The sequence below is a fragment of the Oryza glaberrima genome, chromosome 2 (genome assembly GCF_000147395.1).
Source record: "Oryza glaberrima chromosome 2, OglaRS2, whole genome shotgun sequence".
In the NCBI taxonomy this organism is placed as follows: domain Eukaryota; kingdom Viridiplantae; phylum Streptophyta; class Magnoliopsida; order Poales; family Poaceae; genus Oryza; species Oryza glaberrima.
In genome coordinates, this window is record NC_068327.1 from 12,479,584 (window position 1) to 12,506,663 (window position 27,080).

Genomic DNA, 27,080 nt, shown 5'->3' on the forward strand with positions numbered 1-27,080 from the left:
ATGGCCACCAACCCACACAATTCGCACAGCAAACAACTAATGTACCCAGCAGTGTAGGCTCAGTGGAGACAACTCCCTTCCCTATGGATAGTATAACTGGACAACCTACGTGCAGTCTCGTCGTACCCGCGCTGGAAAGACTAAGGAGGTTGCAACGGGTTTAGCGATACCCGGACGTCAATTCCACAACACGGCAATCCCTGAGGATTACGCAAGGGTACAAGTCGCCAAGGTCCATAGCGACCACATTTCCTTGGAACTAGACATACCTGCACCTGAGGGGATTGAACTTCTCGGTGATGCAGTGAATCAGTTTATCTTGTGGCACCGCAGAGACATAATCCTGACCGTGGCCGCTCCAGCAGCAGGATCTTCAACTCCATCCCCATCACAAGCAAGGACAGCTGCCGCTCCTGCACCACCGTCGCCTCCTGAACCACCGTCACCTCGACATCCAGCGTCCCCACCACCGCTTAGGCCACCGCCTCGCCAACCTACACCACCACCCTCCCTTTCTCAACAGCCTGCTCTCCCGGCTCCGCAACCAGTTTAAGCCTCTCCCACCTCCCCAGCTAAACAGCATGCTCCCCCGGCTCCGCCCTCAGTGCAAGCCTCTCCACCTACACTCCAATCTGCTCTGGTAGAACAAGTGCACATACCAGAAGGTACTACATCCGAACCGAAGTCTAATCTTTTGGAACCTCGTCGTATAATTCCAAAGTTAATATCGACATACGACCCAAAGGAGATTGACAAGGATTAGGAGAAGTTCATGTTTTCAGCTTTCAGGAATTCTGAGAAGAGGAAAAAACTTGCTCACGTCATGTCAGACTCCCAGAAGTCAGTACTAGCGGCCCAAGATGAAGTGCAATCCTGGTTATCTGCCGATGTGCCTGAAACTTATGAGTATGGCAAGCCATTCTTGCCAACTTATCTTATGAACAAGCTACCATGGGAAATGAGAGTAATTCACGAATGGTATATCAAGGCATCTAGGAAGGGTCTCGGTTTCATAAGCGTCGCCGTCCCGGAAGGTGCTTTCATGAGTGGTCCTAATGGGATATTTTTTATCTCTTTCCAAGACCTTTACGCCCTCTACAAGCTAGATAAAATGGACGTTAATCTCGTTGCGGCGTTCTGTCTATAAGTCCGAACTCTATATTACATGTTACACGTATCATTCTAAACAAAGAAACCAAATCCCATTACTTCTTTGTTCATTGTGCAGTATGCAATTCCACGAAGCTGATAGAACTGGAGCAAAGGTTGGATATATCGATCCAACAAGAATATGCAAAACACAACACATCATAGAGCTGAGAGAGGACTGCGAGCAATTGGTTGGCAAGACCCCTAAAGAAAAGGAAGAATATGTGAAGACATTGCACAAGAGGAAGAAGCTAGAAGTAGCAATATACTTGGCAATAGCAATGTTGGCGCACGCCGACAAAGATGACTTAATGGTCCCCTACGCGTTCATGTAAGCTTTCTCTTCTTTTTGTTTAATTAATTTATCTTCTTCGGAATTTTCTATCTCCAATAAGCCTATCTTATATGCAGAGACCACTACATATTATTCCTTGTATATCCAAAAGACCAATTGATCATATCATTGGACCCCGCACACTATGACAAGGAAACATTTATGGAATTCCTCACTATTTTGAATTTGTAAGTGATAAACATTTCATTAATATAAATTGTTTAGGTCGAACCCCAGTCTTCTAACTACTGATAAAACAATTGTTTTCTTCAAACAGAGCACATAAGTACTACACAAAAGAGGTGGACCAGTACATATTACATCCCAGAAGCAGTTATCTGTCAGGACTGGCTGGCCGGTACTATCAAATCTATACCGATACAACTAATTATTGAACAATACATATATACTAAATTATATCTACTGAGATCGGTCCCTCATAATTATATCGCAGTGCTACAAACAACCACTGAGAACCAACTTGTGCGGTTATTACGTGTGCAAGATGCTCAGAGTAAATGGGAGGTACAAAACAACCAGTAACCGAGTAAGTCGGTGAACTCTTCTCTACAAAGAAACCCATCTAGCACACACTTCTCACTGAGTACCATTTTATTTTCCTTTATGTGTGCAGATCCCCAAAATCCCATATATTGCACAACAATTCAACGACAATACTATCTTGAACGTGGCCGCTGACCTCTGTCGATTCATCCGTCGCGATGTCTGCAACGCAAGAGGTCTCTTCTACGGCAACCAGAGTGAACTCGCAATGGACGACAAATTTAAACCTCTCAGAGAGTGGGAGAAAGAACATATGCAATGACATGTACACTACTTATACATATGATGAAAAAACTGTGGCACTTGTATTATATATTTCGTATGTAAATTACGATTGAATTTATGGTTATGTATTACATATTTGTTACTGTGCCACTTGTCTTATCTCATATGCTTACTATTCCGAAATACGATAATAAATCCCTCAATAATTTAATATTAATGACGAGACACATCTCACCAAAGGCTAGAATAAATATTATTTGAGCTATTCGGAAATTGAATTTCGCATGCGGTCTACTTAAGACGGCCGCATGTGAAAATAGATCTTCGCATGTGGTCTTGTTAAGTCGACCGCATGGGGAAATATATCTTCGCATGCGACTTCTTAAATGGACCGCATGCGAAGATCTATTTTCGCATGCGGCCGTCTTAAGTGAGCGGTTGGGCCGGCCGCATGCGCAAATGGTGATCTTTGCAGACCATTTCGCGCATGCGGGCTGGCCAACCGCATGTGAAGATCGATTCCGCCCGTATGCAAAAACGCTTTCTGTAGCAGTGTGAGGAGGCGACTATCTCGTCTGTTCATGGGATCCGGCTCTTTATCAAGCCATCATGACGAGTCTAGCGCTCATTCATCAGCTGATGTCTCGATAGAGGATGCCGAAGTTCCGCGATGTCTCCTGAACGACGCCGACCTCGACCTTGTCGACGATCGAGAAAGACAAGCCTACTACATGCTGAGTGACCGGGAGTATGCTCACACACTAGAGTACTCTCTGGAGCTGCTGAGAAACATAGGTATGGATGTTGATTTTCGTGCTATTTAGAAAGCCGTTGGTTGGCAGATATTTGCTGTGGTAGATGAGCCTAGTTCTCGTTTGCTTACTTTGCAATTTCTGTGCACTTTGAAAGAAATAGAAGATGGAATTTCCTTTCGCTTTTTCCATAAGGAATACACACTTACGTGGAAAGGATTAAGTACACTTCTTGGTTTTCATGATTCCTATAAAATCGATCTCCAGAAAGGAATTTCCGGGTTCGAGAAAAATAAGTTTTGGGAAGATATTTCTAGCTCTCCAATTTGCAAGAAACCTAGGACGAATGATATCCATAATCCTACACTTAGGCTCATGCACAAATGGATTGCTATGACTTTGTTTACTAGAGATGATCTTAGACCCATTAGGGGGGAAGAATTGATTATCATGTTTGCCATGGTTAGAAAAATCAAAATTGCTCCTGTGAAATGTATGATAAGACAATGGTTAGAAAGTATAAGGTTTTCTACTCCTGTTGAGTGCACTTCTCCGATTACTCGGATAGCAAAAGGGCTAGGGGTCGTTAATGACCAAATTGCTTTTATCTCAGCCGCTCGTCCGTGTATTGATGAAAATTATCTAGTGCAAGGCCATATTCTTAAACATGGAGTAGATGGATCTTTGATTTACTTTTTCCCCGGTTGTACAAATGAAATCCCGTTGCCAAACGTAGGGTATCATTTGTACAACTGTCGTGAACTAACCATTCCCCTGCAGACCATAGAAGAATCTCGTGCAGGTGGAGTATACAGGGGTACGCGCAACATGGCAAGGAATGAACGGGAAAGTTCATCATCCTCAACACCCGTGCAAATGTATGAGGCAGGTTAGGAACCAACTGGGGATGCGCCCGGATGGACCCAAGCTCCACGCCACAGCAACGGAGTCTCAAGCTGGGCAAGTGCCAGTGAAAACCGGTGGCGTGCACCTCATGACATACATTGGGGGGGCAATCAACCCCCCAGATCAAGTGGTATGCCTCCATCTCCAAGTGAATGGCGCTCAAGTTTCTCTCGTTGGGACTTGGGTGAAATCACTAGGAGAATGGACACCCTTGATGTGCAGACGGGGGAGATCCAGTACAACCTCACGGAACATATAGCCCAGACGCAAGAATGGCAACAAACTGTTGATGCTCAGTTTGCCAACATCAACAACATGATGCAGCAACAGCACGATGACCTTCAAGCGTACTTCCGCTTTCAGGGGTTCAATCCTTATCAAGGACCCTTAACGAAAGCCAAGCTTGAGGGGAGACATCTCTCCTCCCACTGAGGTAACTTGTATCTCATTGCATATTTCCCTTTCCAATTGCATATGTGCTTTCCAATTGCATCTTATAAACCTAAAAACAACATAAAAATTTACAAAATAGAAAATACCAAAAAGATAGGATAGGTTTGAGTCATGCTAGGTAAGACAAACTAGTTCTCTTTGTTGAAATGATGAATAGTTGCTCTGTTTTATATCTCTTATGTATGGGTTCATAGGTAAGTGATCTCTCAAAGGTTAAATATAAGTAGCCAACAATTATCTGGGAACATGAGGTAATGAGCTGCACTTGCTGATCTAAGTCTAGGTTGTTGCAAGATATGAGATAGTAAATAAGAGCTGCTATGATCCTGATCCTAGTTTGACTTGAATTCCGGATTATTTGTTTTTCAAAATGATAAAATTGAAAGTTCCTCATTTGATATAAATTCCTACCAGAGCCAAAAATATGCCATCATGATTGAATCATATACATTTTTGGTTACTTGTCATTCCATTGAACTTTGTCAAATCCTTGTGACTTGTGTAGATACTTCTCATGCTCTATGATCAAGATCATACACTCACATTTATGCACATGCTAAACTCCTACACTGGCAGCTAGCAATATTCCATTCCATTTTCCATATTACCACCAAAATAAATTCGCCATGCTTTCATGTGATTTCTTCTGCTAAAGTGGAAATCCTTTCGAAAAAAAGGGGAGGGAAAAGCATGGTTATAAAAAAAAGAAAGAGAGATAATAAAGTTATGCTATATCAAGCATGAGCATGATATTGAAAAAAAAAAAGAGAATGTGTGTAGCCATGCCCTCTCCTAAAATAATAAAAGAAGGATTTTTGGGAGAAGGAAGTAAGCACAAAGGAGAAGCATTTTCTTTATTTTATTTATATACCATTTCCACCATATATCACACATACACACTGCACGATCTTGATCTTGATCACACATACACACTGCACGATCTTGATCTTGAGTATGTTTAGTTATCTGCTTTTGTCTAAGTTTTTGACTTAGTAATAAATGTAGATGCAAGTATGCCATGTTTGATCCCTACCAAGCTCTACATATCAAACCTTAAAGTAGGAATCAAAAAGGCAAAAATGGTGAGGAATTCAAGTTAATACACTTAGAGAGACTGAGTGAATCATTTGAGGAACTTGGCTTTCTTTTGCAAAATCATTTGAAAACATCCAGAATAAAAGTTGAACAAATATTGGGTGATTGGTGTTCTAATTGTTGTTCTGTCTTTCAACCGCCCAAGGCAAGGAGAAGCAGTGTCTCGTGGGAATCAGGGATAAGGATAAGCCACCGTGCCAAAGATTTTTTAATCTGGGAGAGAGTACATATACCTTGCACCTATACCTTTGAAATATACAGCATGGTAGCAACTCCTCATCAACAACCAAGTTTTGTGTCCTTTCGTCCTTCACTCGGGACGAGCTAAGGTTCAAGCTTGGGGGGTTTTGTTGACGGTCGTTAGCGATCAGTTTTGACTGTCAAAATTACCGAAATAGAGGAGAACTAGTTATGCTTACAATGCATATACATGTCAGAATAATAATATTCCACCAGTATTAGGTTTACTAACCTTTTGTAGAGAATAATCATAAAGTGAAGGAAAATCGACATCAAGTCAAACGATAAATCAATCGGACGATGTCAAGGATCAGACTTATGCATGAATGGGCCAAGAACTCAGAATTGACACGATGAATTGGGCCAAAATTCACAAGTCTATGAAAGAGAGCAATGGAGGAGACCACCTGCCTTTTTGGGCCAGGTTGGGCCGACCCATGGTTCGGCCGAACCCCCCGCAGCGCCGTTTGATCCAGGTTTCTCCTGGACGGCTGAGATGGCTCCCCAATGACGGTTGGTGGGTATTACCGACCTTTCCAACCGTCACAACCGTCATTGGGAGGCTATAAAAGGAGCACTCATCCTCACTTCACTCACACACCTCAAGCAAGAGCTCTCTCGTATTCTTTCAAGTTAGTTTAGTATTCTTAAGCTAGTGGAATAGGAATAGAGTAGAAATCGCGAGTTCGGAAGCCTTCGGAAGAGTTCAGGTATGGCTCTAGTAGCTTTCCTTTCCTCTTTTGTAAGCTTTGTACTTTATTTAGAATACTCTTCTATATACATTTATGGTATTGAAATACTTCCCGAGTATATGAATTCCTACTTTACATTATGTTCATGTTATACTGAATATACTGCTAGCTTATCTAGGAGATGCTTTGGTGCGGGTATAATGTTTAGGCGTGGTGTCTAGATAACGGGATATCATTATTTGGGGTTATATGCTACGGATGAGAGGTAGGCTGCTGATGGTGACAGCTCAGTACGGGTATTCCTCCGCACGTGTATATAGTCCTAAGTTAATTTCCTGGGGAGGGTATGATGAGGGAATGTTAGGTCCCGATCTTCCGATAGGTATTGATAAACAATCGATTTGGGCGGAGTCGCGACACAACTCGATCCGGCTTCTGAACGAACACGCTACTGAGCCCCGCAGTCGCAGCACCACGTCTCCTCTAGTTATCAACCGTGCCGAAACCCGGTTGACCTCGCCGAGAAGGCTAATCCCTGCATGCGAATCGAAGAACACAAGCAAGAACAAGATAGATTGCAACCAAATTGCATATTAATGATTAAGCACACGAATTTGGGGTTCCACAAACCGATCTAGCGGCGAAACTGTTCTTGACAGAATAATCTAAGCAAAACCCAACTCTAAACGTTGACGGCTACTGAATAAATGTGATTAGGGACGTCCTAGGGTTGCCCTAGGGCGCACACCCCCTTGGGCTAAGCCCACAACACAATTATAAGGCCCAAAACCCAAATCAAATTCGGACTGGATGAGATACGTGGCTTGTTTTGCAGATTCTCGGCAGCTCAGTAGGAATTTTAACGTGGGACCAAAACCATCTGAAAGTGATTTTGCTATAGATTTGTCGTGCAATTTTTTCTCTCAGATTTGTCATTTTTTAGGCCATTCGATGTGTGCCAAGATTCGTGCGCATATATTGGGCTGGGAAGTGCGAACCCACATAGGATTCTGTTGGGCCGCGTGTACCAACGTCGATCGGTCAGAGTCGCTTTTTTTACGCTCTGAAAAATTGACATGCGTGTTGTTCTCTCTCCTTCTCTCTCATTTGAAACCAAAATACAAAATTACAATCCTATATAACTAAAATTACATTTGTAAATTTAGTTGATATGACATGTAAGTGCACTGTAATTTTTATAACAATCATGTGTAAGTAAAAATGTATTTGTATTTTCTCTAAAATGTAAAATTACAGTCATATATAACTAAAATTACATTTGTAAATTTAGTTGATATGACATGTAAATGCACTGTAATTTTGATAACAATGATATGTAAGTAAATATGTATTTGTATTTTCTCTAAAATGTAAAATTACAGTCATATATAACTAAAATTACATTTTTAAATTTAGTTGATATGACATGTAAATGCACTGTAATTTTGATAACAATGATATGTAAGTAAATATGTATTTGTTATTTTCTTTAAATTGTAAAATTACAGTCCTATATAACTAAAATTACATTTGTAAATTCAGTTGATATGGCATGTAAGTGCATTGTAATTTTGATAACAATGATGTGTAAGTAAATATGTATTTTTTATTTTCTTCTTGTAGTTCGTTGGATGTAAATCTAAGGGTAGAAAAAATTTGGGTGATTTCTTGTTAAAAATCACCCGACAAATGGATAGTCGGTCCCATCTGAAAGTAGACTCCACAAGCTTTCCAACAAGTATTCATGGGCCCCGAAATTCCTTCTAGATCAGCGGCTAGGTCCGTTTGAAATTGATGCTGTCAGGAGGCCCGAATCCGAATCCAAAACGTGCACAACTTAATCTCTTGTCTTCTATGGGCCAAAAGTGACATGGTGAGATGAAAGAAGACTTGGAGAAGGTCTTGGTTTGGTCCCTAATCAACTTCTTCAATCATCCATGAATCCCTTATGCTCGGTCTCTTTTCTTTCGCCCAAGCAAGTACCTCTGCAAATGAAAACACACAAAACTCATCGTGTAGCAATGTTTGTTCAAATATATAACAAGTAAATCTAATATAGAACATATGCACCTTTGGTTGATTAATATATAAAGTAGCCATGGTTATATTCGAGCTAGTTGTGTTCTCATCATCCTCCCCTTCTTGATTAGAAACCGTCCTTGGTTTCACCTTGTCATGGAGCGTATTGAACTTATCTTTATCTATCACATCCGGTGAGGAACATTTCTTGATGGTCATATGATTGGATCCTGAAATCTTTGTAGTCGAAAAACCACTATACTCCCCTTCTTGCAAACCAACATGTAACTCATTTAAACAACTAGAGAAACTAGATAGAGAATAACTTATACGCATGTGGTGCTCTAGACAATACATTTCATCATGAAAAGGAGGTATGGTCAAATTTGAACAAATATATACTCGATACACATTATATTCTTCTTTACTATCATAATTGCCAATAACATGAAAAATCACATCAGAAGGGCATGGCAATTCAAATCTAGCAAATAATTTCTTCTCTAAACAGTTGAGTGGACAAAGATCATCAAATTGAATATATCCCCAAGTATTTAAAGAAGATAGCAATTTAAGCTCTTCATTCTCGCTAGCAATGTGAATAACATGTTTAAACTCAACACATAATGGCTCTACTATAAAACTAACATGTTAATTCACTAGTTGTGGCATGGATATAAGTGAAGCATCGCACAACTTTTCTTTATCACAAGAAACATCAAGCAAATTGTTTTGTGATAAAGGTATTTCAACAATTGTTTCCACTATGGGTTGCTCTAACGTAGCATAAGTAGTGGAAATAGTTGGCATATCATAAATATGCATACCTTGAGTAGCTGTAGCACCATTATCATTACCTTTTTTTCTTATCTTCAGAAATTATCAGCGCTTGGTCAATCGAACATTCTTCAAGCATGCATGGAGCTATAGATAAGTCTTTTTTCTCTTCGTCTTTCTTCTCCTTCTCATTACCTTGTTTATTCTTAGATGCCTGCAAAATATTAGTATCCAAAACAATAGGCACGACATTACGTTCATTTTGTAATAACTTAGACTTAGTTGAAGGCATCACAATAGTATCTTTACTGGTATCTCTTAAAGTCTCATCGATTTTATTTTTCGTTCTTTCAATACTATCTTTAAAAATTTCCTCGATTCCATTCTTCATCCTTTCAAGATTATCTTCGAAAATTTCAGTAAAACTCATGGGTACCAATTTCATTTTCCGACCATTATGTCTAAATGTGTATGTATTAGCAACAAAATTATGTGATCCATTATTATTATATACCCATGGTTGACCAAACAACAAAGAACATGCTTGCATAGGGACAAGATCAAAATTGGCAGTATCATGGTAATTCCCAATTGAAAAGTTTATTCTCACAATTCTATTTACCTTGAACTTACCACAAGAGTTGAACCATTTGATGTAATATGGATGAGGATGCGGTTGTGTAAGCAACTCAAGTTTCTCAACCAAATCTGAACTCACAAAGTTATTGCAACTCTCACTATCGATTATAGTACGACATGCTCTATCCTTAACCATAAACTTTGTTTCAAATAATTCGTGGTACTGCCATTGCTCCGCTTTCTCCATTTGAGAACTTAGCACTTGTTGCACCCAAGTACTTTCATCACGTGCACCTTGTTGGTATCGCTGATTTTGAGCGCCACTTATACCTGTCATTGCAAACACAAAACCAATAACAAACAATGAAGGTTATCCCTAATAATCTGCTATGCGGTGTAGTGGTGCCCCTCAATAACTCAGCCAAATGGAGCACCTTACCAAGCTCTTACAAGTGTCTTACCAGCAATGCTAAGGACGGTACAACCGGTGGCTGGTTCGTGACACCTTGAAGGACATGATATGGCGATTGCAAGGATCAAAGCGGTGCTGACCAGAAGTATATATGTGTAGCTTGGGAGGCACAATATATAGTAGCAAAAGAACGTAATTGTGCTAATCAGAAAATGCAAAGTTGAATAATAGTTCAAAGTACTAGTCAATGTGCTGGCCTAGACTAGACTCAACTCTAGCTCAAGCTAGCATCCGGCACCACTAAAGACTAGATATGAATCAATGCACAACTCTGCACTCTGATAACATACTCAAAGGATGAATGATTTTTTTTCTTTCTTGGTGCGACTTTTTTTAAGCACCTTTCTGCCTTTTTTTTTCATTTTTTTAGGTGCGGCTTTTTTCTCTTTTTTTTCTTTGCACCTTTCTGCCTTTTCTTTCTTTCTTTATTCTTTTTTTTTTACTTTTTTCTTCAACAAAAACGGACCACTGACCTCGAACAGGGACTCAAATGTAAATATGAATATTACAGGGACTCAAACGCAAAGTGCAAAACTAAAATTGGATCATCTCAAAAATGGATTACTCATATCATGTAGGTTCCGTTTTTATAAAAATATCTCAAATCCGCTACTTAACAATTCTATAAATAGGGAAATACGGACAGGCACGGATAGATGTGATCTGATACGGAGTCTCTCCTCATGCGCACACAATACTCCCCTCACGCGCACAGTACACGCGCACAGTATGGCAACTCCAAAACCGTTTGATAAAATTTTCTCCAAATCACAAAAACGGAAACTCGACGACGAGACGATTCAATTTTTCAAGGTCCTGGCAACAACTGACGAGATGAAAAACTGGACCCAAAACTGACGTACAACTCACACACTTGAGTGATGTACCCTAGACCTAAGTAATGAACAGATGCAATACTCAAAACTAAAAATTAAATCTAAGACTAAACCAGCACTCGACACGACGATGCAACCTAGAATTTAACAAAGTAAAATCTAATAGAACAATGCAACGGCTCAAATTGTCTAGGTAAAGAATAAATATTTTTGTGTGGCAATTTTCTGGTTATGGGAAGATAAATTACCTAACGGGCAACCGCGCTCTAATACCAACTGATGAGGGAATGTTAGGTCCTGATCTTCCGATAGGTATTGATAAACAATCGGTTTGGGCGGAGTCGCGACACAACTCGATCCGGCTTCTGAACGAACACGCTACTGAGCCCCGCAATCGCAGCACCACGTCTCCTCTAGTTATCAACCATGCCGAAACCCGGTTGACCTCGCCGAGAAGGCTAATCCTTGCATGCGAATCTAAGAACACAAGCAAGAACAAGATAGATTGCAACCAAATTGCATATGAATGATTAAGTACACGAATTTGGGGTTCCACAAACCGATCTAGCGGCGAAACTGTTCTTGACAGAATAATCTAAGCAAAACCCAACTCTAAACGTTGACGGCTACTGAATAAATGTGATTAGGGACGTCCTAGGGTTGCCCTAGGGCGCACACCCCCTTGGGATAAGCCCACGACACAATTATAAGGCCCAAAACCCAAATCAGATTTGGACTGGATGAGATACGTGGCTTGTTTTGCAGATTCTCGGCAGCTCAGTAGGAATTTTAACGTGGGACCAAAACCATCTGAAAGTAGACTCCATAAGCTTTCTAACAAGTATTCATGGACCCCGAAATTCCTTCTAGATCAGCGGTTAGGTCCGTTTGAAGTTGATGCTGTCAGGAGGCCCGAATCCGAATCCAAAACTTGCACAACTTAATCTCTTGTCTTCTATGGGCCAAAAGTGACGTGGTGAGATGAAAGAAGACTTGGAGAAGGTCTTGGTTTGGTTCCCAATCAACTTCTTCAATCATCCATGCATTCCTTATGCTCGGTCTCTTTTCTTTAGCCCAAGCAAGTACCTCTGCAAACGAAAACACACAAAACTCATCGTGTAGCAATGTTTGTTCAAATATATAACAAGTAAATCTAATATAGAACATATGCACCTTTGGTTGATTAATACATAAAGTAGCCATGGTTATATCCGAGCTAGTTGTGTTCTCATCAGGGTACTCCTCCGTATTTAGACCGGTTGTATGGTGATGACGGGCTGTCGTAAGGAACTCGGCAGTCAGGGGTGGCTTCTCAAAGTACCAGGAGGGCATTGGATAGAGGGTGTTAGCTAGTACTTTATATGAATAGAATGTATGTATACTATGTATACTAAAAGTATAGGAATAGATTATCTTTATCTTTTCTTTCCACTTAGCTTAGATAATTTAGTATGAGAATGAGTAGCTCAACTGCTTGTGTTTCACTCTACCCTTGGATTATCTTAACCAGTGCTTAGACTATGATTATCACAAGTAATATATAAATTATTAATCAAGTTCTCTCTACATGATCTTCCCACGGAATAAAATAAATACAATACCCTTGGAATACTCTCGGGTGAAATGCTACAATGGTATATCCGTGCGCTTGCGGATGAGTTCTATAACCATAATATACCCGAGCATTTCTGCGTTATTGCTGGGAATTATATTCTTAGTAATGTCGTTAAGAAATACCGACAGCAGTATCATCCAAGTGCTAAAAGGATGTTGGATCAAAGCCGAAATTAGTGTCCGAGCTCAAAGCTAAAGATTGCAAACACCTGTTTCGACAGATCTGGCTCAGCTGCCTTGTTCTCCCCTTTGCCGGACCTTGCAATGGTGGTCGTCCCCGTGCAGCAACTCCAGTGTGCTCATGGCCTACTTGCTGGTCAACCTTCTCGTCTATTGGAATTGTGTTGCTCTCACGGAGACAACTGTCACGCCCAGAAATTTAGCCTAAATTTTCAGACTATTTTATGTATTAAATCCCTGTCCAGTACCAGCCAGGGTACACAAAACGACAAATTAATATACAGATCCAAACGTAAATAAAGCGTAAAATATTTATAGAAGAGGCGCTTAGTCCTCACACCGAAAAGAAAGTAGCAGCAGCGGAAAAAGGCGATCCTACCGGGGCTTCAGCTCCACTCCACAGGCAAAACTCAACTGGGGTCTGAGCCTTGGTCCTCTAACTTCGTCTTCAGCTCAGAAGCACTACACATCTGAAAAGGGAGAAAATAGCAAGGCTGAGTACAACCACCGTACTCAGCAAGCCACACCAATGATGCAGACGTGCAAGGGGAACACACGGATGGTTTGTGGCTATTTGCATAAAGGCGGTTGCAAAGCATTTTATTGAGCAAAACAATATAATATTTGCTTGATTAAGGTAACATTAAATCTCCACTGATCAACGCTACACCACGTTGAACAGGCCCAACCAACCCACCTGAATTAACCAGTTCATTAACCAATTATTAAGGATGGAACTAATCACGGTGAATCTGATCGATCACCCATAACCGCGGGCATGGCTATTTGAATAGTTTTACTCTGGGCAGAGGTGCACAACTGTACCCACAAGACACAATCCACCAGCATGTCACCGTGCCTGCACAGACACGTCACCATGTCGAGTGATTGTGACAAGACCCTTCATATAACTCTCGCCTAACCATCCACACCACGTAAAGGTTTCACCCCCACCCCCTACCCCAAAGGTGGGCAGTCCCCTCGTGCGTCGCGATGAATCCGACAGCTGGACAACCGGACACCCGGCCGACCCAATTCCATCACGCCCACCCTCGCCACTAGTGTCTAGGAAAGGGTCGAGTTATACTACAAATCAAGCAGTTACCCACTCCCGCTTGTGGTAAGCACTGTAAGTCTTCCAGGGTTTCTCGTGAACCAGTCCTTAATTGCTATGGGTGCGACCAGCAAAAACCATGCACCCACAGCCCACCATTCAGTCACATTTTAGTTGGATAATTACGACCAATGAATATTTGCATGAGACCCACCCAGGTTCATGAAAAAAGGCCCCCAAATATCCATCATCTAACTCTCCGCCACCGTACACGAAAAAAAATAACATATGTAATTTGGATTTCCTGCCGCAATGCACGAGCATCTTTGATATTCTTAAAAGAAAGATAAACGAGAGAGATGAAAGGAAAAGGTTCACTTGAGGTCCCTTGTCGTCGAGTTTCAAAATTGTCCCTGAACTGAAATACCAAATATAACAGATCCCTAATCTTGCAAAACCAGGTCACATTAGGTCCCAAGGCACTATTGCTCCCCAGTTTTGGTGATGTGGTGGCTGAGTCAGCGTGGGGCCCATGTAGGGTCCCGCATGTCAACCGATAATCTTCGCCCACCTATCTCCTCTTTCTTCCCATCTCAACCCAGACCTCTAGGGCAGCCGACAACAGGTGGGGAGAAAAGTGGCGACTGACGACTGCGTCATGGACCTACACGGCGAAGAGCGCGAAGAAGCGAAGTAGGAAGGGCTCCCGACATGTCGTCCCCTTGGGTTACACTGCTACATCGTTGCGTGGCAGTTCGTCACGCATCTGCACCGCGTCCGTATCATGGTCGTATGCAGCCACACCGTCAAGATTGGCAAGAGGATCTCCAAGAGTTGGGAGATGGAGTATGTTGCGACGCCTGAGCATAGTTGCAAGCACCACTGACTCCATGAGTGTCCGTGCATGCACGCGAAGAGGATGCCAGACGCTGAATCGCGGGAGAAGTGTGTGGTGGCCGGTGACCAGTAGGGAGAAGGGTGGCGGTTGTTAGGCGGCAACGGTAGGTAGAAGCCCGACGACGACGCCTAGCGATGAGTGGGGAGAAGGCTGGCAGCCAACAAGAAGCTTGGCGATGGCGAGCAGTGAGAAGGGCGCATGCGTTGGGGACGATGCAACCGCAATATGGTGTAGATGGAGTTGACCTCGAAGACAATGCGGTGGAACCGCGCGTGCGCCTCTGCAAATAAGAGGCAGAGCTCGGGGACACTTGAACACATCGGCTTTTGAGCAACTCGACGGGGGGTGGGGGAGTATGAGCTTGGGGGATAGGAGCTTGGCCAGCGTGACGAGGCAGAAGCCCCATCCTTCGCGCGTGCAGGTGAAGACGACATTGCAATTGTAGTTGGGACCCGCACCACACTCCCCGTGTGCGCAAGTCCATGATGTGAGCGCTCCCGGCTGTTGGGAGCCATGTCAGCCGGTGGCCTCCGCCATCGAGCTTTTCCCCACCGACCGACACCCTTCTTCTCACCCATTGACAGATGCCCTGGAGGTTTGGGTTGAGATGGGAGTAGAGGGGAGTGAGGTGGAAGAAGATTGCCGGTTGACTTGTGGGATCTACGTGGGACTCAGCCGCCACGTCAATAAAACCGGAAAGATATTACCTTGGGATCAAAAGTGACCTGGTTTTACAATATTAGAGGGTTCAGGACCGTTTAAAACTCAATGACAAGATAAGGGACCTTAGATGAACTTTTTTGGGAGATGAAAACATTCCAGCCTGTGCGTATGAGTATACGGCAGCAAACCGCTGCACGACCTCCGCGGCTCCGCCTCCCCAATCCGTCCCGTCTCCTCGCCTGCCGCTGGCATCCTGCTAGCAGAGGTGGCGCCAGCGTTCTCCTGCTCCCGCCGCATTCGCTCGCCGGTGAGCATCCTAATCCATCCCATCCGGCCTCGGCCTCGAGTTTCTTCTCCTCGCCTGCCGCTTGCGCCGATCCCCATCCTGCGAGGAGAGGTGGCGCCCGGCGTCCTCCTGCTTCCACCGCATCGTCACTCGCCGGTGAGCATCCCTCTCTACCCACACCTCAACAGTTTTTCCTGTTCCACCCTTCTTCCTCCAGTTCTTCCCCAATCCCTCGCTCCGTCGCTCACAACCCGTCTCCTGCTCGATCCGAGCGCCTCACGAGAGAGAGAGAGAGAGAGAGAGAGAGAGAGGAGAACCGCAGGCGATGGCTGCAGCTTGCTCCTTCCGCTCCGTCGCCCGAGCTCCGCCGCCCCTGCGGGGTCTCGCCAGGAGAGTGGTTGTGCACTGCTGCAGCACCGCTCCTCCCAGCGGCGGCACCTCCACCTCCTCCTCCAAGGTGCCAGCAACCCCCCGTATGTTCTGGATGCGTAGATAGGATAGAGACGTAGATCGTGACTTGCTTGCTTGTATTTGCTTCTATCCATGTGCTGTGAAGCTCGTCTTGGAGGTCAAAGAACGGCTGGAGAGGGAGCATCCGGGCCTCCCGACGGGCAGGAACGGGAGGGATGATGAGGAGATGATCCTCTGGTTCTTGAAGGACAGGAAGCTCTCCGTCGATGAAACAGTTTCTAAACTGACCAAGGCCATTGTATCCTACAAACTGTGCTGACATGAGAAATATGACATTCATTTCCTGTTACGATAAATGCTCTTGTTTTAGCCTATTGTTTCGTTCATAATTTTCTTTATGAAACCTAGATTGTTCTGTTCTATAGTGCCTCTATAATGAATGATTTTCTTAAAATCACAATCCATGTAAGGTATTGAAAAAGCATAATAGAGCCAGATATTTCTAAGTTCAATAGTGCCGCTTACTTTTACACTTTACCGCAAGAATTTTTAATACATAATGTGCTATTTGGATACATTCGCTGATGGGAATATTGAGTTCTGGTGGAAACTGGAATTTAAGTGATTCAGTCAAACTAGTGCCATATTCTCTTTTCTAAACTTGCATATGCTTAACTGTACAGTGTTTCATATACGTCTTCCAATTCTTTTACAAGTTGTATCTCATTTTCTGGGAGAAGGCATTACATGCTTGAACCTTAATTGCTAAGAACTACACTTGTTCCTATTCACAGAGTTGACCTAAAATCACACCCCCTTGGTAAAGCTCTATGTTATATTATCTACATTATCCTATTTGTTAATGAGTGTTCCTTTCATCCGCATTAGAAATGGCGCCAGGATTTTCAAGTCTCAGAATTATCAGAAGAATCGGTTAAAGGGTTGTATCAAACTGGCAAAGCATATGTGCATGATTCTTTTGACATCTATGGTAGACCTGTGCTAGTAGTGGTGGCGTCAAAGCATTTCCCTTCTGTAAGTTCTTTATGTTGTTAACCATGATTTAGACATGTTGAACTTTTGATGTTTCTTAGCCTAAATAGTGGGTACAGGCATTCTCAAAGCATTAGAACAGCACATGGAACAAAGTAGAAGTGTAGAACTACAGAATTATTTGTGGCATATCATTAGAACTTACAGTGTCTGAGAGCAACTAAAAACATGATTTACATATTTACACAACACAGCTTCATTTTGACTTTGTACTCTGATTTCTGTTTAGTGTCTTTCTTTCTGATAATCTCAGTTATGTTACTGGTCCACACAATTACAGAAACAAGATCCAGTTGAAAATGAGAAGTTGTGTGCCTTTTTAGTTGAGAAGGCATTGAGTAGACTTCCCTTGGGAACAGAGAATATACTTGGCATTTTTGATCTTCGAGGATTTCAGGTGGAAAATGGTGATCTCCAGTTTTTGAAGTTTTTGGTAAGTTGTGTTCATTCATTCTATGCTATTCCCAACCACGTAGTTGTCCCTCAGAAGCTACTAACCAAGCATTTCAGATTAATTGCTAAGTCATTGGAGGGTTGAACATGCATACAATTATCACCGGTGAAAGTGCATGTAGGCCCCTAATTGTTTTGATGATTAATGACAATACGATTAGAGAGGACTAGCAATTTTATTTAAGTGAATGTGAAGGATTGTTAGTCTATGACGATTTGTAGCGCAATGCATATCTCAACGAATGCGACAAAATCATGAGTTGCTGCAATGAGCAAAAGGTGATCTTGTTTATTTTTATTTCTTTGGGTCACTAGGAAAGCCGTACTATTAAGAGAGATGATGCATTGACGTATGAGGAGTGATGTATGTGCTCAAAATCTATTTTTAAAAGGGTTTCTCCTCAGTTTCTGTGTTCTGGGAATTTTTGGAGTTGTCTGAAACAGATTTTTGGAGTTTCCGAAAATATACATAACTGAATTTCGCTTCTGGAAATTTTCGGAGTTGTCCGAAATTGATTTTTGGAATTTCCGTAAATGACTGAGAAGCCAAAATCGATTATGTAAATTTTCGGACCCGTTTGAAACTACTTTTCGGAATTCCCGAAAATGACAGTGAAGGCAAAATGTTTCTGTAAATTTTTGGAGCTGTCCGAAATCCATTTTTGGAATTTCCAAAAATGTCTGCGCACCAAAAAACGTTTCTGGAAATTTTCGGACGTGTTTGAAAGTAATTTTGAGCCTTGCTTTCTTGTTTCCCCTTTCCACCCGTGTTTGACTTGGATTTGGTGTGTGTGAGAGAGAGTTGTGGATTCGAGTTTGTGTGAGTGCTTGTTGGCTTCGTGAAGATTTGTGAGCACTTGCATCGTCTCCGGGAGTTCATTGCATCATTTGTTACTCTCGGAGGTTGAGGACTCCTAGGTGGCTAGGTGTCACTCTCGAGCCACCATACGTGTGGTTGGCCAGGAGAAGTTTGTGAAGGTCGGATCTCACCTCCGAAAGGGAAGAGATATCACTAGTGGAAGGAGTGCTTTGTGCAATCTCTTGAGGAAAGGTTTAGCGAAGACCCGGCTCTTTGTGAGCTCCTCAATGGATAGTAGAATCCCCTAAAGGATTCGAACTCCAGGAACAACTCATTGTGCAGCATCCTCACTCCTCTAGCTTTGCTTGTTTGTGCTGCTATAGGTCTAGTTGTTGTTTGTGCTAGTATTTTCCTGTTGTAGGCAGCTAGATCTAGAATTTACTTTGAATTACGCATACTCTGTCATTTTCGGAAATTCCGAAAATTCCTACTCCCGCGTTTACTTGAGTTTTTGAATTAGCCTATTCACCCCCCCCCCCCCCCCCCTCTAGGCCTAATTGACTCTTTCAACCGGTTTGCCTTTGTTTATCAAAGATAAAAAAAAAGTTACTTTCATTAAATACCAGTTTGTAATAGTATAAGAATGCTAACTAACATCATTACTAAACAAGAATTGCCTGCTCTATGTTATGGGCATGGGCCAAGCCCATGCAGCAGATTAGGCATGATATGTTAGGAGTAAGTCATGATATATTATCTAGTTAGAAAAGATATGAGGTTTATAAGAAAGTTAGAGCCGTAGATATTGGATTGGTTTCTAAAATACTAGAGATTAGTTCCTTCGATGTCAAATCTGTCCTTATATATAAAGGGACCCCATGTACTTTATTACCAATCAATCAATGAAAATCTAAAGTTAGCCTAAAGTTAGCCCTAAGCCTCAGAACTTCTTTTAGCTTAGTAGGGAGAAAATTATAGTAACATTTTCAATACAAAACAAACAAACTATCAAAATATATTCAATGCTTGATGTAAGGAAACTAATTTGATACTATAAGTGTTGTTATATTTTTCTATAAACTTGGCTGAACTTTTAAGAAGTTTGACTTAAAAAAAGTCAAAGCAACTTATAATATGAAACGGAGGGAGTACTAAAAACAGACCATGTCCTGTATATATTCTACGATCATAAGTTTGTACTATTATGTTAGTTGAACCATTGAAACTTGCTGGCTTCCACGCTTGATGCATATTTTCCACAAACCATTTTGTTTTCTGTACTCCTGTTTACCCTACTTCCCTAACTTTGTACAGATTGATGTGTTCTACTATTACTACCCAAAGCGGCTCGGGCAAGTTCTTTTTGTTGATGCACCGTTTGTGTTTCAGCCGATGTGGCAGCTTGTTAAACCTTTGTTGAAACAATATGCATCACTGGTCAGCTCCCCTCTCTACCCCTCTGCATAGAAGTTATTTAGCAAATGGCACTTAATCTTACCCCTTCACTGTTGTTATTCCTGCACATAAGGTGAGATTTTGTGATGTCGAGACAGTGAGAAAAGAATACTTCACAAAAGAGACTGTACCTCCTGATTTCCGCAATTAGGTGCCATGAACTGTTTATCATCTCTGTCACCACTGGGTTGTTGCTCCGAAGAGACCGTTGAAGTACCTAGTGACAGGTCAGTGCTGATTCTCATTGTTTTGTCTTTGGATATCAGCTTATTTTCTTTAGTGGGAACCAAGCTCTTCTAATCACGAGTAGGGATTTATTCTGTCCTAAAAATTGAATGGCAGATATTTTAATGCAACTGAACTTGCTGCTTTGAATTTTTGTGTTTTTTCTACTTGCTAGGAGAGCTCCAAACCATCGAGACTGAGCTAAATTGTATTGACATGATTTTTGGACTTCAATCTTGACAGTCAGGACCATCTCGAAATCATTAGCTAGTCGCTCAAGAATGTCTTGGGTGCTGTCGTTCCTGGATGGACGAAGAAAGCCCCCTGCAGTTGCTCGAAAAGGCTTTAAAGAATGTATCCCCATCATCTGTTGCTGTTTCCTTTAGTATTTAAACTGTAATAGGAGTATGTAACTTGACTAAACAGTAACAAAATTTTATGAGTTCCAAACAAAAACAAAAGGAAAATAATACAGTTTTATCCTAAAGTATATTACATGTGCACTCTATTCACAAGGTTCCAACTTAAATTTGTCCCTGCATCAGTTACCACATGCACTAAAACACTTGATTACCTTCATTTTTCCACAATTACACTGGTAGGTACATTTCCACAATTACACCAGTAAGTACATTTCTTGGAAACCAATCTAGTAACCCAAGCAATGACACCACAGCACATTAACCCACCTCCACCACTCAAGTTAAGGCACCCCAACCAACCCTACCGAGAAGATTTGGTTACTCCAATCTCAAGAAAACTACTACTCCTACTCCATAAACCACCAGTCCTTGCCAAAATCATCGCCATTTTGCCAAGCTGGGCATGCTTCACATGCACGCGCCGGGCGGCGCGCGCAGGACGCCAAACGGTGAAACGTAAATACACACATCGATCGATCCAGGCCGCGCGCTCAATGACTCCGCAAGCGGCAAGCGGGCGCAAGGAGTGTGCGGCACTCTCGGCGTCGCGGTCACGGGCGGCCTGTGCGCGCATTGGCTCATTCTTGGCGCCACCCGCCTTAAGAAAGCCCACCACCACCACCACGTACTACAAGCTGCTACACCGCTACCTAGCTAATCTAGCTGTCTCGCCGTCCTGATCCATCCTCGATTCATTGGCGTTGGCGTTTGCTCGAACTCGAGCACGAGCGAGCTAGCTGCTAATGGGGATCTGTATGTCATCCGTGGCCGTGTGGAAGGAGAAGGTCGTCTACGCGGGGCGGCGGCGCGGCGAGGTTGCCGGCGCGGAGGACGTGGGAGGCGTTGGCGCTGGCGGCGGGTGTGGTGGCCCGTACGGGCTACTGGGAGGCGACGCTGACGCCGACGTGCTGGAGATCGAGGAGGAAGCGGCGGAGAAGGTGGTGAAGTGCGGGGCGGAGGCGGAGGCGGCTTTGACGGTGGCGGCGGGTGGCACGCCGGCACGGCCGATATGGCAGAGGAAGGTGCTGATGGGCGTCAAGTGCCAGCTGCCGCGGTTCAGCGGGATGATACTGTACGACGAGCGTGGCCGACCGGTGTGCAGCGGCGTCCGGGACAGGGCGCGCGACAAGGTGAGTGAGCCATATCATCTCTCGCGCGCTAATTAATTAAACTGGGCCTGCGCTTTTTGCCTTTTGCACGAAGTGGCATATGTGTTCTCGATCAAATGCTGCATGCGTAACTAATGGCGCGCGCGCGGCTCGTTGATGTCAATCTCTGCAGGAAAAGCACGCGGCGGCGATCATGGTGCTGAGGGACATGCTCTAGCCTCTTGGCCCCTACCTCGCCGGCCGGCCGGCCGGCCACTCGCCGTCCCCGGTGGCGATAGATCTTCTTCATCCCTCTGCTTTCCTGTTTCAGTTAACCGGTCGATATGTGTGTACATCTTTTTGTTTCATGGGTTGTCCATTTGGCCGACTACGTCGTCTGTCTCAGTAGTGATCAGTAGCTACTAGCCAGGAGCCCAGGAGTATGTATCGGGGAGGTAGTGAGGCACCGAGAGGCAATAAAAGGGTTGTCTATGCATATTGGTTGTTGGGAGTGTTCTTGGCATCCTGCATCCTGGTTGTGCAAACCTATTGTGATTGACTACAGTGTTGATAGTCAGGTGTTGTTTTGCCAGCTTGGAGAATATGCATGATAGGAGCATGGCTCGCGCGCTGCCAAAAATCTCAATTCGATACTACGTGAGAACGTGACAAAACAAATTATTATTTATTAGATTGTATGGAAGACGCACACGCACCTCAGCAGTATATACACATGACACACAGCGGCTGAGCGGCATACTACCACACACATACCACAGTTACAAGTGCGTCTCAATGGCTCAAGAGAGACCCAATATTAAATCTATATATGAACTAACTAAATCCCTATTAAAGATACATCTACATGTGTATAAATGTGTGCTAAACTCAGAAGGATGGTCGTGTACCCAGTATCCAGCAGCGGAGTGCCAGAGCCACGTGAAGGGTAGCTTGGGCTTGAGCCAACACTAAACTTCAGATAAACTACATGATTGAGCCCTACTCCTGATAACTTACCACCTCCGCCCTTGCTAGTATCCGCATACATGCAGGGGCGGAGCCATCGCCTGGTCTCGCCAGCGAAAACTCAATTAAATTTTAATAATGATGAGTAAATTGATGATGAAATTTCTATAGCAAATCCTAATTATATTGAAGTTTACTCGGGTTCAAAAATCTTTCTGGCTCCGCCCTCCCGGGTTCATCAGCAACTCCATTAAATTTTAATATTGATGAGTAAATTGATACTGAAATTTCCATAGCAAATACTAGTTATATTTAAGTTTTACTGGTTTCACAAAATTACTAAGCGTACTCGCACATGCTATATTTATAAGTATTAGGATTTAAACCCTAATAGGTAGAGTTCTACACATACAACTCCACTACAATACCATAACCATTATAGTGTTGTTGGTTAATTGTGATAGTGATTTTATAAAAGTTTCTTTTATAAAATAACTTTGATCCCGCCCTTGGATTTGCAAATGCATCTATTGTTTTTAGATAAAATATGGTAGGGTCTTATGTAAACACAAGTAATACACCTTATAGAACACTAGAAAAATACCCGTGCGTTGCAATGGGCTCTAATTATATTAGATGAGTTGACTAAAACTAAACCATCACTCTCACACTCTGACTAATGATGATATGATATGTTATACAGTGTACATGAAGCAAATAGATATTCTCAGTCTAGTACATTGTTGGTTAATAATGATGGACCCAAAAGATAGATGGTGGCCCCCACTTGTCAGCTAGGTGGGTATGTAGGATCAAGGAAGCCGACTAGAGGGGGGTGAATAGGCGGTTTTAAAACTTTTGGCAAAAACCGACTTTTGTATGCGGAAGCGTAAATCAAAACGGTTTTACACAATTCAAAACCTAAGTCAACTAGTCTCAAGTAAGTGCACAAAGAAGCTAGCCTATGTTAAGGTTTGCAAGCCTAGGGTGGAAATAGCACAAATAAGCTCTAGTATGTAAACTTGCTCAAATGTAAATGCAACAATTAAATGAGACAAGAGACAAGGGATTTTTCACCGAGGTTCGGAAACTCGTCGGTTTCCTAATCCCCGTTGAGGCAAGCTCAACTCCACCGCTCAACCACGAAGCTACCGCACGCCCCCTTCGTCAAGGGGTGGGTAAGGTGGGAGCCGGCCCATGGAGAGGACTACCCAAGCCTCGATCACTAGGGTAGTTCTTCCTTCACTCCGAAGGTGGTGAACTCCAAACCAACTCACAATCAGCGTCGGGCCTCCTCCACAATCTCCTCGGAGAGGTTACCGGGCAACACCTCCACAAGCCGTCTAGGAGGCGGCAACCTCCAAGAGTAACAAGTCTAGGATGCTTGCCGAGGATGATCAAGTGCCACACTAGCTATAACAATGAAGCAATGCACTTGGATTGGCTTAACTCACTCTCTAACACCTTACTAGATAAACTAAGTGCACAAGGGTGTGAGAGCTCTTGCAAGGGTTTAAGATAATGCAATGGAGTGCCAAAACCTTACCCTTACTGCTGGGGAGTGGGTATATATACCCCCAACCACCAAAACTAGCCGTTGGAGTCGAAATCCCCAACTCTGTGCTCTGCCGGTCAGACCGCCATAGAGTGGACGGTCAGACCGGACTACTTTGTAACGGCTAGAAAACTAGCCGTTACAGGGTAATCACTGAGCCCACTCAACCTGGCCGGTCTGACCGCAGTGTAGTGGCCGGTCAGACTGTCCATGGCTCGGTCAAACCACCATCGGCTCGGTCTGACCGGTTGTGGCTCTGGCGGCTCTGTATCGCCACCAAAAACCAGACCAGTGCAATAGACCAGTAGGGCCGGTCAGACCGGCCTTACCACGCCGGTCAGACCGGCTAACAGCCCCGGTCAGACCGACCTAAGGCCCACGGTCACACCGCAGGTCACTTTTCAACACAACCAACCGTTAGTAAAACGGCGATATCTCTTGACTCGGATCTCGGAATTTGGCGTTCTTGGACTCTATGGAAAGCTTATTCAAAGGGCTATCCAACCCATGAATAATTCATCCAAGAAACACAACTTAATTCAGGGAGAAAGGGCTCACTCTCCAAAGGATATCCACCGGACATACCCACAAGATGTCACTCACTCCTATTGGACATACCAACTTCTCTCTTTGTTTGGGACATGAGAAAACTCATCACACTTGGCTAGACAAGACCACCAAATGCACCTACATGCATATGAACTAATATGGCACAAGATCATCCACGTGCTTGCTTCATAGGCCCCTCTTGATAGTATGGTGCCTATCTAGCAAATCCGGTCTACACCAAACACCAAGACCGAGAAAAGACTACGAAAACATTCTTAGTTCAATTATACCTTTGCCTTGTGCCATCCAACTTGGGGTCAATGCTTGAGCCAAGATCAACACTTGTGACCATTCGCTTGAACCATGTTTATGCCGAGGTCTTGACCATCCTTTGTTAAGGCTTTCTTCTCATCACAATCTTGACTTCATTCTTGTCGACATGGCGATGTCCTTGGCTTGGTGACCATCAACCCATAGTGTCATCCATTAGCCTCATCACAATTAGACCTATTCCTTTACACATCTCAAAGGAGAACATTAGTACCAACAAATCGATTGTCATCCTCCACTTGGTGACCAACCGGTTGCATATGAAATATATGGATATGTTTGTTGAGTATTCATTAACATCGCAAGTGTCATATACTCGTATGCAAGCTCAAATGCAAAGATCCAATATAAATAATAGGTGAACAATAAATGTATAGGATTTGCTCCCCTTAAATATATGCATACAAATAAATATACAAGAGAGGCAAGTGTATGCATCAGTTATGAAGAACCAATGGGGTTTATCCTATACACATGGAGAAGGCATGTAGCAATGATAAAGATAAACAAAAAACACATACATTCATGATCTCCATATTCTCAATGTAAAGGAGACTAAATAAGATAAGACTCAAGTAAACATTAGTCTCACACTTATATAACAATAACATGAAAATCATATATATGAACCTATCAAAAAGTAGGAGATAAGAAGTGATACATATCGCTTTATCTCCATGAATTTCATCCTTGTCATGATTAAGGTCCATCACCAAAGAATGCATATCTACCACATCTCATTATCGGGAAATAACCTTGTTGAAAACTTATGTAAAAGAGAGGTTAATCCCATAAACATCGGTTTATCATCTATCACCAAAGCAACAATTACACAAATTGTTTAATCCAAGATCTTTCAATCTTTTCTCTCTTTTGTGATAGATAATAATCCGATATAAACAATATAAAGAGATGAGATGAAAGATGATTTCAAATCAAGATAGAAATCTTATAATAAACAAAATATAGAATAACCTCCCCCTCAAGATGTGCATACATATGGATATAAAGGAACACATATGCACATAATCAATCAAGATCAATGAGAGAGCTCACACTATATTTTGGATCCACAAGAGAGACCAAGTTAGAATATGTGAAGTTTAATACATACATCTCATCATTTTTACTTTCATATCCAAATGAGACTAGTCAAACAAAAGCTCATAAAAATTGTTAGTCTCATATAATTAGATTTGTCATTAATCACCAAAACCAAATTAAGGCACTTAAACTTACAGGGTATGGCATAACCACCATCACAGCGTCTTTAAAAATATTATAGATTAAGAGCTTGTCTAGCGGTAGCCCAAAAATATTTCCCTACATCTTTTTCTTTTTTGGAATCTCTGACGAGATGGTTAAGCTTTAAAAGATATATCTCTTCAAGACATATCCTAAACTTGATTCTCTAAGATAAAAAAGTGGACGGCCTCCAATGCTCCCTCCTCGATACCACATGATATTGCAGCCCTCCCTCCTCGCTATCTAGGATAGGGAGCAAGAACACTTCCTCAGAAGTGGAGAACAAAGAAAGTTCAGCATTGGGGATTTCAGTTTTGGGTATGCAACTGTTAGATCCATTTTTTTTTTACGAAATCCAAAGATATAGGATTGCGATCTGCTTCGGGCTTCTGTTAGCCATACTCTCATCAATACATAGAAACTTGAATTGTTAAAAAAAAAAGCCACCTTTGATCTCTTAGTGATGGTTTTACGTGCTAGGACGCTCAAACTGTTCCAATATAAGATTCCTTTGCAATCGCCAAAATATACAAAATCCTACGATATTAGGGGCATAATCAAGAGTAGACCAATTAGGACCAGAGACCTCTCCTAAGTCTGCCCATTGAAATAATACTTCAAAATTTAAAAATTAGAAGAAAAAAAGTCAAATACATACTCCCTTCGTTCCATTATAAGTGCAACTATAAGTTTCTGTACCCAAATTTGATCATCCGTCTTATTTGAAATTTTTTTATAATT

General features: G+C 42.6%; 2 protein-coding genes across 3 annotated transcripts; both read left to right on the forward strand.

The window, feature by feature from the left end:
* Positions 1-15,811: 15,811 nt before the first annotated feature.
* Positions 15,812-20,654, forward strand: LOC127763704 (uncharacterized). Of its 2 annotated transcripts, none has more exons than XM_052288485.1 (7): positions 15,812-16,245; positions 16,345-16,497; positions 17,088-17,234; positions 17,533-17,685; positions 19,819-19,941; positions 20,033-20,186; positions 20,360-20,654. In XM_052288485.1, the coding sequence occupies exons 1-6, from the start codon at positions 16,114-16,116 to the stop codon at positions 20,108-20,110; spliced, it is 786 nt and encodes a 261-aa protein (XP_052144445.1). In that variant the 5' UTR covers positions 15,812-16,113; the 3' UTR covers positions 20,111-20,186; positions 20,360-20,654. The 2 variants fall into 2 exon arrangements, with proteins under 2 accessions (XP_052144445.1, XP_052144446.1); XM_052288486.1 differs by having other exon boundaries at positions 20,428-20,654.
* Positions 20,655-20,773: 119 nt separating this feature from the next.
* On the forward strand, positions 20,774-22,192 carry LOC127763705 (uncharacterized). Its single transcript, XM_052288487.1, has 2 exons — positions 20,774-21,736; positions 21,888-22,192. The coding sequence occupies exons 1-2, from the start codon at positions 21,350-21,352 to the stop codon at positions 21,930-21,932; spliced, it is 432 nt and encodes a 143-aa protein (XP_052144447.1). The 5' UTR covers positions 20,774-21,349; the 3' UTR covers positions 21,933-22,192.
* The last annotated feature ends 4,888 nt before the right edge of the window (positions 22,193-27,080 follow it).